A 12,570-nucleotide genomic window follows, 5' to 3' on the forward strand; every position below is an offset into this window, starting at 1 on the left:
GATGTCACCCAGAAACGCACAGCCCTGCCTTTCTCCCTTATGCAGAAGGAGGTCCAGTCTTCCTTCCGAAGGTTCCAGTTTTTAAAACTGGAGCCATCTGGGCTGCACGCCTGTGTCTTCCTCAGGACTGGTCTGGTCTCGGGGGCGAGGGCCGGGAGGGGGTCGCGTGGTTTGGGTTGATAAGCGCCTTTCCGGTTGCAGCCGCGTCCTCCTGCTGGACTGAACGGCCCCTTTCACAGGTTCAGCGTCTGTGGCCAGATCGCCATCCTCCGCTTCCCTGACAGCGCCAAGCAGATGAGTAAATACAGAGTCGTCCTGTCGTCGCAAGAGAAGGACAAGGCTCTGGTCACCGTGGAGGCGGATGCTCAGGGCTCATTTTGTTTTAAAGCAAAGCCAGGGACCTACAAAGTCCAGGTACGAGGAGTTTTGTTCTGTTTATTTAAAGGGCAGCGATTTTTAAAAGCGTTATTATTAGCCAACATGGGGTTGGAAAAGGAGCATTGCCATTCCCAGCTTCTATCTGAAACCTTCACGTCCCAGCATGTGACAGTCAGGAGAGACAGGCAGCCGGCTCACGGCCATGCACACACCTCCCCCTTCTCCAGGCCTGCTCTTCGTCGGGGCTCAGTATCGGGCTGCCGGTCATGCCTCTGCCTTCCCGGGCTTCTGGCTGCTATAGAATGTTCATGAATCCCACAGGAGATCAGAGGAAACTCATTGGCGGCAGCTGGGTAACTTCCACAGCGCCTGGTTTCTGGAACTCGGGGCCAAACTGGAGCGTCCGTCTCCCCGCCTCGCCCTGTCTGATCTTCTGTTCCAGGCGGGCAGGGAGGCTGGGGAGGCCCTGGCCTGTGGTCTCACTGCGAGGGTGAAGGCCTGAGCCTGGGTGGGGTGAGCGGGCAAGAGGCGGGACAGAGCAGAGGTCAGCCCTCTGTGCCTTCCAGTGCGGTGCCCGTGTGGTCTCAGACCGCGTCTCAGTGGGTATCAGGTTCCCACCCGTCAGTCAGCTGCTGCTTCTGCCCGAGTACGAGCAGGTGCGGGGAGACGAGACGGCCTGGAAGGTTCCTTCTGGGACTTTGCTGTCCTCCAGGGCTGGTGGGATGCCTACCTCCGTGAAGCGGGTGCGGGGGCCCTGCTCCCTGCTTCCTCTCAGTTGTGACCTGTGGGCCGACATCTCCTTACTAGGCAGCCAGCTCCTTGCGAAGCTGGCCACAGTGATGAGCCTTTGGGACCTGTTTGGAGGCATGAGAGGGACTTTTCCGAGGGAGGGTAGTTCCACCATGTAATCTTTCCTGGGATAGAAAAGGTGACCGCTGCCCCCTTCCCTTGTTAGCCTGAGAAAGGCGCACACAAGAAGAGGAAGAACATGGCCTGATCCCATGACTGGTCCCCCATACGGTGTTGACGAGCTCAGAGCCTGTCAGGAGGGACCCCCGGCCTGGAAAAGGTTCTGGGGTCTGTGTGGGCGGTGGGTGGCCGCTGGTGCCCCTGTGGACAGTTAGGCAGATCCACCGTGGCCCTGCTGAAGACCCGTTTGCTCTGTCTGGTTAGAGATGTGTTTTCTCCAGTCAGGCTGTTGGCACATTGGTTGTGATTGTAAAACCAGGCCCAGAGACGAGCCTTTGTCCTTCAGAGTCTGTTTGGCCTGGGCCCTGGAGGCAGGCCCCGCTGCAGTGCTGACCCTGTCCCGCGTGTGTGTCCACAGGTGGTGGTTCCCGAGGCGGAGACCAGGGCAGGGCTGACGCTGAAGCCCCAGACCTTCCCTCTCGAGGTGACGGACCGGCCTGTGCTCAACGTGGCCTTCGTGCAGTTCTTGGCTTCAGTTTCTGGAAAGGTCTCCTGTTTGGGTAAGAGGGCGATTGAAGGCAGGAGCAGATCCTCTCAGAGAAGGAGGTGGGGAGAAGGGGGATTTGGGTGAGCTTTTCCCCTTGGGAAGCATCAGAGATGAAAGCAGAAACCACCCCTGGGAGTGGTCTTGGGGAGTCCGTACTGTGCGCAGTTCTTGCTGAATAATCGCCCCAGTGGCTCTCCAGAAACTTCTCTTGTGGATTTTTCCTGCTTTGCCTCTCAAAAGAACATGTGGGATTTTTTCCCCTCTGACTCTGAAAGGAAGATGGAATTAGGCCCAGGTTTCAGTCCCGGCTCTATCACTGACCAGGTATGAGACTGTAGGCATTTACTTGTTGAGCATCAGTTTTTTTTCTGTTAAATGGGAATACTACCACTTTCAGAGGGTTTTCATGAAGCTTGAGTGTGGTCACGTCAAGATGCAGTGCAGCACAGATGTTAAGAACGTCAACTCTGGAACCAGCCTATGTGGGCTTGGACCCTCGCTGTGTGACCTGGGGCAAGTTACTTAACCTCTCTGTGCTTTGAGTCCCTCATCTGTAATAGGGAGATGACAATGGTACCTGCCTCACAGGGTTGTTGTGACGGTGCATTGGGGTAACTTCTTAGAATCGGGTAGACACACACTTGCTCTGAGGAAGCTCTCCTGGCACTGCCCTTCAGCAGCTGAGTGGGAGCAGGTGGCCCGCAGAGGGTGAGGGTTTGAGTGGGTGCTGTGGTTTGTGCAGGCAGTGACACACGGCCCACCTGTCTTTTCTCTGCAGACACCTGCGGCGACCTGCTGGTGACCTTGCAGTCGCTGAGCCGCCAGGGCGAGAAGCGCAGCCTCCAGCTCTCGGGCAAGGTCAACTCGATGACCTTCACATTTGACAACGTGCTCCCCGGGAAATACAAGAGTAAGACCTGAGGCAGCGTCTCATGGCCCTCGCACGCTGCCTGCCTGTCTGAACTTTCTCAGACCCGGCTCTCACATTGTGTCCAACTGTCTCCTGTTCCTGTGTTAACTCTGCTTTGCCCCTTGACCTTGAATGTGCTATTTGTTCACCGTTGGGCAATGATGCAGGAGTCGGGGCTCTGTGACCCACGGCCATCTGCTCAGCACAGCCCACACACTTCTCCTCTTTGGGGAGGGTGCCCTCCTTCACGCCAGTTTATTGCCAAATGCCGGACAAGAGAGTGAAATAGTGACACGCATGAGTTCTCCCACCCAGCAGCCGTGTGACCGTGGGAGGTGACCTGATCTCCCCGAGACTCAGTTTCCCCTTCTAAAATGGGAGTAGTGGACCCTTCTGCAGAATGTAGGACTAATGAAAGGCCGTGTGTCAGCCCCTTGCACAGGGCCTGATGAGCAGGAGGTGCTGGTGGACCTGGCTCTCTCCTTCCTGCGTTTCTCGAGAAGCCTGTATTTCTGCTCTTCCAGGAGCTCAGCCTCGAGCTGCTGGCCGTGGATAGCTTATCGAGCAGACGGCTCTTCCTGGGGAATTTTATTTTCTGTTATATCAGGTGTTGGCAAACTGTGGCCTGCTTTTCTGAGTCAAGTTTTATTTGAACCCGGCCACGCCTGTTTGTTCCTCTGTTGTCTGTGGCTGCAAAGCCAGCGTGGAACAGTTGAGGCCGTGTGGCCCGCCAAGTTGAAAATACTCTCTCTCTGGCCCGTTCCAGAAGAAGTTTCCTGATCCCTGAATAACTTACTTGTAGCCTCATCTTTAGGCCCAGTTCAATTTCCTTCTTGGTGATTTCACTGGCCACTGGTTTCAGTTTTTGTTTAGCAGTGACTTGTTCCAAGCATTGCTGCCTCTGTGTGTGTGTGTGTGCGTGTGCGTGTGTGCACACAGTTTTAGAGATTAACTCGTCGCCATTCTTTCCTGGTGGTGTTCCGGGGGCGTGTGCACTCCGCCCACGCGTCTCTGTGCCGTGTGCCGTGTGCCGTGTGCTGTGCAGTCAGCATGATGCACGAAGACTGGTGCTGGAAAAACAAGAGCCTGGAGGTGGAGGTTCTGGAAGACGACGTGTCAGCGGTGGAGTTCAGGCAGACAGGCTACATGCTGAGATGCTCCCTGTCTCATGCCATCACTCTGGTACGCGTGGCTTGTAAGGGTTCTCTTCTTTGGAAGGACGCTCGCCTTTTGGAAAGTGAGAGGGACTAGCTTGCCAAGAATATTACAACCAGAGTCAAGTCCGGTTCCTTTTCCGCCCCTCGACTCACCCACCTATTATGGAAAGCGTCATGGGCAAGCCTTTAATCCCCCCCCCCGTGGAGAGATGCCTTTATTTGGGAGCTTTTCTTGTCCTGGCCCCACACTGACTTCTAACTTTGGTGGCTTGGGGGAGCCATCGATAGAATGCAAAAACCTTGGTTTTGTAGCCTCGGGCAAGTTCATTGGATGTTCCTGAGCCTCTGTTTTCTGCTCATAATTGGGATCATATTGTCCACTTCTCAGGGTCGTAGTGAGGTTTAAGTAAAGCTCGTGCAAATTTAAAATTTCCCTGGCATTTACTGCTGTCATTCGTGAGCAGGTGTGGCTGAGGCGGTTTCTCCTGCATGTTTACTCCGGTGCAGAGAAGGGAGCTGTTAGGGTCTTACTCTCTTGTGGATGAGTCTCTGTCGCCCGATAGACAGTGTCCCAAATGGATTTCAGGAGAGGGAACACCCGGCTAGACCTAGATAGGTCCATCCGTGGATTTTATGTAGTTTTTTTACTTCAAGCAAAGGTAAGTGTCATTGTCAGGTCCCAGGGGAGGGAATGAGGCAAGTGGCGGCTGAGGGACCGCTTGTTTCCGACACTAGAGAGACTGAAACTGGTGTTTCCAGTGCCGGTCGACCGCTAACTACTTGACTACAAATGCCAGACAAACAGCTTTGTTCCAGGAGACGGGTTATTAATATGCAGTTGAGACTAAGTGTTAGACATTTGGGAAACCATTCCATTTGGGAAACCATTCCTTCCTTTGAACCCCCCAGTGGATTTCCGTTTCCTTCAGAGTAAGATCCGCATTCCTTAACGATGGCCAGCAAGCCCCTTTCTAACTGCCCCTCACCTGCTACCACCCTCCGCCTCACTCCCTGGGCGCGGCACACAGGCCTGCTCCAGTTCCACACCAAGCTCGTTCCCTCCTCTGGGCCTTTGCACATGCTCTTCCCTCTGCCTGGAATGCTGCCTCTTCTCCAGAAGTGTGCACATTGGTTATTTCTCATCATTCGGGCTCAGCCCCAGCCTTCCGTCCTCAGAGAGGCCCGCCCTGTGACCAGCAAGCCACAGAAGCCTCCTGGGGTCGTTCTCTGTCCTGCTCCCCTGTTTATCTCCCGCACTGGCTGAAATCTCCGAGTTTCTTTGTTGCCCGTGTTGATTTCCTCTGTTGCCGTATTAGAATGTAAGCCCCCTGAGAACAGGAGCATCTCAGCTCCCCAGGCCCAGCCCGGGGTCTGTCACGTAGCAGGTGCTTGATAAATACTAGTTGATTGAATGGGAAAGAACACATTTTTGTTGGAAGCGTTTGAAGCTTTTTAATTTTCCTGTGGCACCCAGCTGCTCAAATGATTAATGGGCAAAACAGATGACTGCTTCAGAAACAGAAATATTATCCATCATGTCGGTGTCCCCGTCTCCCCCGCTAAGTCACTGTATTGGTTTCGGTCCCGTAGGAATTTTATCAGGATGGAAATGGACCTGAGAACGTGGGGATTTATAACCTCTCCAAAGGCGTCAACCGGTTCTGCCTGTCCAAGCCTGGTGAGTGGGGAAGGGTGGATGTGCCCGAGGGGAGGGACGGACAGCACCGGAGGGGGCGTGGCTGGCCTTGGGCCTCCCTCTGTTCTGGTTCTGTTTGCATCGAGCTGTCAGTCGTGGTGATGGTTAGCGTACTTGTGTTTTTCTCTCTCTTTCCTCTGGAGGGAGCAGTGTTTTTATCCAAAGAATTAGAGGCGGAGGCTGGGAGGGGTTCCCTATCTCCTGGGTTTGTGTTGGGGGAAGACCGCTGAGTGCCTTCACCCTGAAAAACGTGACACCATTGGCCAATGATTTCTCCTTAAAGCAAGCTTTTTAAAATAAAAATGGGATCATCGTTCACCTTGCTTACAATACTTCAGTGGCTTCTCTCTCTTTTAACAACCTTATTAGGATGCAATTTGCAGACCTTAAAATCCACCCATTTAAAATGTACAGTATGACGATTTTTAGCAAATTTACCAAGTTATACAGCCGTCACTATAATCCAGTTTCGAACATTTTCATCATCCCCGCCTAACCTTCACGCGTGTTTATGGTTAATCTCTGTTCCGGCTCCGGGCTGGCTGTTTTCTGTCACTCTGCAGATTTGCCCTTTTTGGATGTTCCATAGAAATGAAATCATCCAATACTGGCGTTTTGTCTGGCTCCCTTCCTTTAGCGTCCTGCTTTTGGAGTTCATGTTTGAAGTCGTGTTGTAGCAGGAATGAGTGGTGTGTTCCTCTTTCCTGTGACGGTATTCCAGTGCATGGATGGGTCACGCTCTGTCTCCACTCGCCGGTGGGTGGCTGTTTGAGTTGGTGGTTATTTCCGGTTTTTGTCTGTTAGGAATAACGCTGCTGTGAACATTCGAGTACAAGTCTTTGTGTCGACATCTGTTGTCGTTTTTCTCGGGTAGATACCTAGGAGTGGAATTGCTGGATCGTATGGTAAATTTATGTTTAATTTTTTAAGTAACCGCCAAATGGTTTTCCGCCGAGGCTGTGTGCACCGTTTGATATTCCCACCAGCAGTGCGAGCGCTCCTGCTTTTCCACGTCTTCACCAGCATTTGTTACTGCCTGTCTTTTTGATTTTAGCCATCCTGGTGGGTGTCAGGTGGTATCTGTGGTGGTTTTATTTGTCGTTTTCCTAATGACTTGGTTCTCAAGATAAAACACAGACTTCTTAACCTGACCTTGAGCTGCTGGATGGTCTAGCCCTGTCTGCCACTCTCTCCACTCCAGTCGCTCTGTCCTTCTGTGTTTAGTTACCGTGCCTTCGACTGCAAGTAACAAAATCCGTCCAGCAGTGCCATCAGCTGGGGGGTGAATTTGGCTCAGCAATGACGTCTGGCAGCATGTGGCTAACTGAGTTCAGCAGCCAGTAGATGTGAATAGGGGTCGGGTCTTTGTGATTCCTTTAGCAGTCTCCTGTGTTTTCACCTTGTGTTTCCCAGATGGCTGCTGTTGCCTTAGAAAACTGTTGTGTTTAAGGCAGGAAGACAAGGAGAGAGACTGGCAGACGTTTTCCATGCCCGCCTCCCTCCAGGAAACCTCCTTATGTCTGTTGGCCAGAACCGTGTCACATGGTCACTTCTAGCGGCAAGGGAGGCTGGGCACATGAGCGCCCTGAACATAACCTGGGTCCAGTATCAAGGAAGGACAGACGGACAGCTGGCGGGGAAGCAACGAGCAAGTCTGTGGTTAAGTGCTCTCCCTGAGCTGTGCCTTCCTGCATGTCGCTTCTTGGTTCCAATGTTGCTTCCCCAGGGGAGGGGGCCCTCCAGTGTCTGTGGGTCTGTCTCCCTGTCGTATTCCCGCTCAGCACGCTCAGGTCTCACCCTGACTGCACTTGTCGTAGCTGGGCTGCTGTGGACGGGAAGCCCCAGGAGGCAGGAATCGTATGTGCTTTGCTCCTCACTGAGTCCTGGGACCCAGCACAGCGCCTGGCCTGTGGGAGGTGCTGTGCTCTGTCACTCTGCGTCGAATGATCAAAAGGATGCACAGAGTGGATGGAGACACCGAGGCGTTTTCTCCAGTAGCAGCTGTGCTGGCGCTCGCTCGGTGTGATGGGGACAGCAGAGGTGATTTGAGCCAGGTTCAGGTTTTCGTGGGAAGTGTGGCCGGAATGTTGGGTGATGATCACTGGGGGACTCCGTTGTTAGGCTTTGCTCCTTCGTGAAGTTCACTGTCTTTTTCTGGCAAATGACGACAAGGCTCCGAGTCTGAGTGTCACCCCACATAGGCTCATGGCGTGAGAGGGTTTCCTGTGACTGTTTCGTCATCTTCTGGGCCTTCCCCCGCCCCGTCCCTTTTTAGGAATATTTATAGGAAGGAGTTCAGGCCGTGGGTGTCTTCTGGGTCTTTAAGAGAATCTGTTAAGTAGAAAAGTCTCAGTGTGATTTGCAGTAGAGGTGTGTTTCCGGTTCTTTCCTGTGCACGTACCTGTCAGCTTGGCCCATGCAGATGAAGTGACCGTGAGTTGTTAAATTATGGCAAATGAAAATCCTGAATTTGAGAGCGGGCTGGTAAAGGGACTGGGTCCTTGGTAGGAATCCCCTGTGGGCAGCGGGAAAGGCGTTTCCGATCCCATGATTGCACACCTGCTCTGTGTTGTGAGTTTTCGAGTGAGAGTTGCCACCTTTGGATTCCAAACATTGGAATTGCTTAATGTAGCGGATGCCCTTCTCTGAAAATTGCTCTTGATTTCCTGGCTGCAGGCGTGTACAAGGTGACCCCTCGCTCCTGCCACCGGTTTGAGCAAGCGTTCTATACCTACGACACGTAAGCCGGGTGTGCGCCCCGTGGCGTGGGTGTGCCTTCTGTGGGGGAGAGTGAGTGCCCCTTGCTGCTGCAGTTATTTCTGAGAACAAAGGGAGTTTTTTGTATTTTTTCTGGAAGAGGTAAGGTTAGACATTAAAGAGAATTTCTAGATGAGGATTTTAAGACACTGGGATAAATTCCTGAAGGACTGGAGGTAGAATGTCTCTCCCAAGAACTCTGCAAACCCAGGGGAGAAGGCTGCGGTTTTGAAGTGGCTTAAATATAATCGCTAAGTCTTCCTGCCCTCTGTGTGGGGAATTTCTCAAGCTCCAGGCTCCCGTTTTTAGGTTTTTACAGATGCCTGCGGGTCTCCCTGGGAAGTGGAGGTGTTGAGTTTGGAGTAGAGAATTAGTTTACTCTTGAAAACACTTGTACGTATTTCTGGAGTTATTTTGTCCCAAACTCAGCAATTTCATGTAGTGTGTTTCAGGGTCAAGGGGTCACCCGTAAAGGGGGTCGTGTGTGATCCTTTCAGAGCGACCAGGTGATGCTGCTGGTGTTTTCTTTCCACTCTTTCATTTATAGGTCTTCACCCAGTATCTTGACGTTGACAGCCATTCGCCACCATGTCCTCGGAACTATCACCACTGACAAAATGATGGATGTCACCGTGACCATCAAGTAAGGCCCGTGCGGCATGGTGGCCGAGAGTGGGAGGTGTGCACGGGGCCTGGGGACTTCGGTATTAGACGCTCTGAAAATTATTTTTGATTTCTCTCCTGAGTGTGTATACGGGTGGCTTTCCCTCTCATGTTTAGATGACATAGCCGTAAATTCACGACAGCCCTGGTCCTTTCCTTTGATGGTAGAAGAATGAACTGTGGGTGAGGAAGAGCTTTCCGATAGCTCATTTCCATGTCTTAAATTTCTGTTTGAACTCTTTACACTTCCTGTTTTTGCTGAGAGGAAAAAAGAAAACCTCTCGTGCATTATATTTCAAGTGTTTTAGGAAATTAAAAAAAAAATTGTCTATTTTTCTTTAGACCTTTTCTCAAAGGCTTGAGAAATAGAGATGGTACCCCATATAAGAAGGGTCATGAGAGAGGGCACGTGACAGGCAGTCCTTCCCTGTGGGTCAAGTTCCTGTGACTGTCCCCTTTGAGAGGAATTTTGTAGCATTATGAGAATCATTTGACACACTAGCTTTCTTGAGAAACGAGAGCATTTGGGCATCATGACCGTCTTGGTCAAATGGGATGGAAGTCTGCGTATCTTCCTCCCTCCTTACCTTAGCTGCAGTTGCCATTCCAGCTCTGTCTCCATGTTTCTGTCTACCGCCTGTTCACCCATCCATCTGTGCAGAAAACACTTATCGAGAATCTTCAGTGCTCAGGCCCTGGGCGCAGGCCATGGCCCCTGCCCTCGTGGAGCTCACAGTCTCCCGGGGGAGGCAGACGGTAGTCCAAGGGTCACACTTGGAGCTATAAAATTAGATCTGTGGCGAGTGCTTTGCATTTGATCTTGTGGGGTTTGGGGGCTAGGCTGACGGGGGCCAGTCCGTGTTAAGGGTCTTAGCTTTGTCCCCTGGACACTGTGACATATTTTAAGTAGAAGCATGACTTTTTTTGTTTCCGGAAGGTCCGCTTGGCTGTGAGTGCAGAACAGATAGATGAGCCCGAGAGTGGAAGTCGATGAGGCAGCGGCAGTGCCTTGTGCGGGAGGGCGAGAGAGAGAGATGGAGGGGCAGCCGGACTGGCGGCAGTGGGGAAGTGGGGTGGACGGAAGTGGGTGCATCGGAGAGTTGTCGAGGAGCCTGAGTGCATGGGACTTGTCAACAGACCGACCCCATGGGGTCAGGGAGGAGGAGAGCTGTCAGGCAGAGCCCTTGGTTTCTGGCCGGGGAGCCTGGATTGGGGGCAGGGTGCCCCGCTCACCGGGGAGCCAGGTTTCCAGGGGGAGGATCTGTTGAGTGTCTCCTGTTGGCCCGGCTCTGTGATCAGCGCTGAAGCAATGCCTTCTGCTGTTTTCCTGCTCGGAAAGTATGATTTACTGGTATGACTAGGAACTCATATTCTCGGCAGTAGTGACTCCATATTACCTTCTTGTCAGTCTTTGTTAGACTCATTTTTGTGGCTTTTTGCTTTGTTTGCTTGTGCTGGGGATTGTATGAAAAGCATCTTCCAGCTGCACATGGCTGCTCAGATCCCTGATGGGGGTCTCTTACTTACCACATCGAAAACCAGACTCCAGTGATCGCCCTCCACAGACCCCTCTGTAGTCTGCCCTGTTTCAGAGGTGGCAGCTCCGTCATTCTAGTTGGTCCTTGACTCTTCTTTCTCTCACTTCCCATACCCAACCCATCCATCCACAAATCCTTGGCTTTACAATTGAAATATATCCGTCGTCGAGTGCCTTCTTAACTCTTCGCCCCCTACTTGGGCCTGACCCACCACTGTCTCTTGCCTGCATTGTTGCTCCAGCTTCTTGTCTGGCTTTCCTCTTTTGGCTGTTGCCTGCTGACTCTGTGTTTTCTCGCAGAAGCCAGGGATCCTTTTAGAGTAGGATGATATCGTTCCATCCCTCTCAGCATGAAATGCAAGGTCTGTGAAGCCCTGGTCTGACACCTGCTCTCCTGAGACCCCCCCCGACTGTTCTGACTCTTCCCGGGGTCCCTCTGCCCAGGCTGCCTTGATCTCCTTGATGTCCCTTGAGCATGCCGAGGACACTCCCTCCGCGGCCCCTGGGACTTTGCACATACCGTCTCTTGCTCGAGACTGTCCTTACCCAGAGAGCCACACGGCTTGCTCTCTCCCTTCCTTCAGGTCTTCCATCGACAGTGAGCCCGCCCTGGTCCTCGGCCCTCTGAAGTCCGTGCAGGAGCTGCGGAGGGAGCAGCAGCTGGCCGAGATCGAGAGCCGCCGGCAGGAGAGGGAGAAGAGCGGCAAAGAGGAAGCGGGGGCGGAGGGGATGAAACCCCCCATCCAAGAGATGGTGGACGAGTTACAGGGGCCCTTCTCCTACGACTTCTCCTACTGGGCACGGTACGCTCTTCTGGGCTCCGCTCCGCCGTGTCCTCTGTTCCGAGGTTCTTCCTCCCGGAGAGACAGAGCCCGCCGAACTTGAGTGTCCTTCCTGTTTTAGGTCTGGAGAGAAGATCACGGTCACACCCTCGTCCAAGGAGCTGCTCTTTTACCCTCCCTCCATGGAGGCCACCGTCAGCGGAGGTGGGTCTCCCCTCCGCGGCCCAGGGACACCGCTTCGCAGCTGTTCCTTTACCTGCGTTTAAACATTTGTTCTGTGTTGTTATCAGAGTGAAACCGTCTGTGTGAGGTACCTGAGATCCTCTTTGGCGTGTAGGTGTTACTATTTGGTGAAGGAAGGAATGAATGGTCTAAATCAGTGAAAGTAACTTTCGCTCTTGAAATTGGGACCCTCTTTTTAGAAAGGGACTTGGTTTTCCTTGACATCACGGGGTGGACACCAGATGGCAGGCAAACAGCAAAACCATCAGTTGCCAAAATGAAATGTCTTCGTGTGTCTGATCTGTCTGTGATGTTTATAATTTTTGGAAGGGGTGACGGGAGGGTGTTCTGGGGACTGGATAATTCAAGTGACTCCTGCTGGAATGTTTGCCTTTAGGCTGCCGGGAGTTTTTTCTGGCGTTGTGGCAGGTTGGCGTGTGGAGGTAGTGTGTGTGGCAGAGTGGGCAGCCTGTCTGGGGTGGCCTTCTGCAGCGGGTCCTCCGAGTTGAGCAGCACAGCCTCTCGGCTGTCGTGAAGGCTTCTCTCCTCCTCTGTGGCCTTGTGCAAACCGAGGGAGAGGAGTGTGGAAACCCAGCCTTGGGAGGCTGACCTGCTGACGTTCTTGGCAGCTGATCAAGGCCTTTCAGGGGTGGAGAGAGGCCTGGGCCGCTTCCAGTTATCGAGGTTTCTGGCACATTCAACGGCCTCATCTGGAGGTTTGCTCCGGAGATCCCAGCTGTAGCCCCTTTCTTTAACGGGAAGCCCCCGACCAGAAGGCTCCCCTCGCTCTGCCGCCCAGCCCTGTGCTTGTGTTTATCTCTCGCCTTTTTAGAAAGCTGCCCAGGGAAGCTGATCGAGATCCACGGGAAAGCAGGCTTGTTTCTAGAAGGCCAGATCCACCCCGAGCTGGAAGGAGTTGAGATCGTCATCAGTGAGAAGGGGGCGAGTTCACCCCTGATCACAGTATTTACTGATGACAAAGGAGCCTACAGGTAGGCCTGTGGTTAAGAAG

At 52.9% G+C, this 12,570-nt stretch overlaps 1 protein-coding gene across 1 annotated transcript in view; it reads left to right on the forward strand.

Annotated features, from left to right (window-relative positions):
* The window catches only part of LOC124242983 (nodal modulator 1), a 49,419-nt gene that overhangs the window by 21,114 nt on the left and 15,735 nt on the right, over positions 1–12,570 (forward strand). Inside the window, exons 12-21 of the mRNA XM_046668487.1 lie at positions 240–414; positions 1,706–1,847; positions 2,613–2,744; positions 3,790–3,926; positions 5,492–5,579; positions 8,274–8,337; positions 8,902–8,997; positions 11,139–11,357; positions 11,458–11,540; positions 12,391–12,550. Of these exons, the coding sequence (XP_046524443.1) occupies positions 240–414; positions 1,706–1,847; positions 2,613–2,744; positions 3,790–3,926; positions 5,492–5,579; positions 8,274–8,337; positions 8,902–8,997; positions 11,139–11,357; positions 11,458–11,540; positions 12,391–12,550 (1,296 nt within the window). The remainder of the gene's footprint in view (positions 1–239; positions 415–1,705; positions 1,848–2,612; positions 2,745–3,789; positions 3,927–5,491; positions 5,580–8,273; positions 8,338–8,901; positions 8,998–11,138; positions 11,358–11,457; positions 11,541–12,390; positions 12,551–12,570) is intronic.

Source organism: Equus quagga, chromosome 7, assembly GCF_021613505.1.
Source record: "Equus quagga isolate Etosha38 chromosome 7, UCLA_HA_Equagga_1.0, whole genome shotgun sequence".
Lineage (NCBI taxonomy): Eukaryota > Metazoa > Chordata > Mammalia > Perissodactyla > Equidae > Equus > Equus quagga.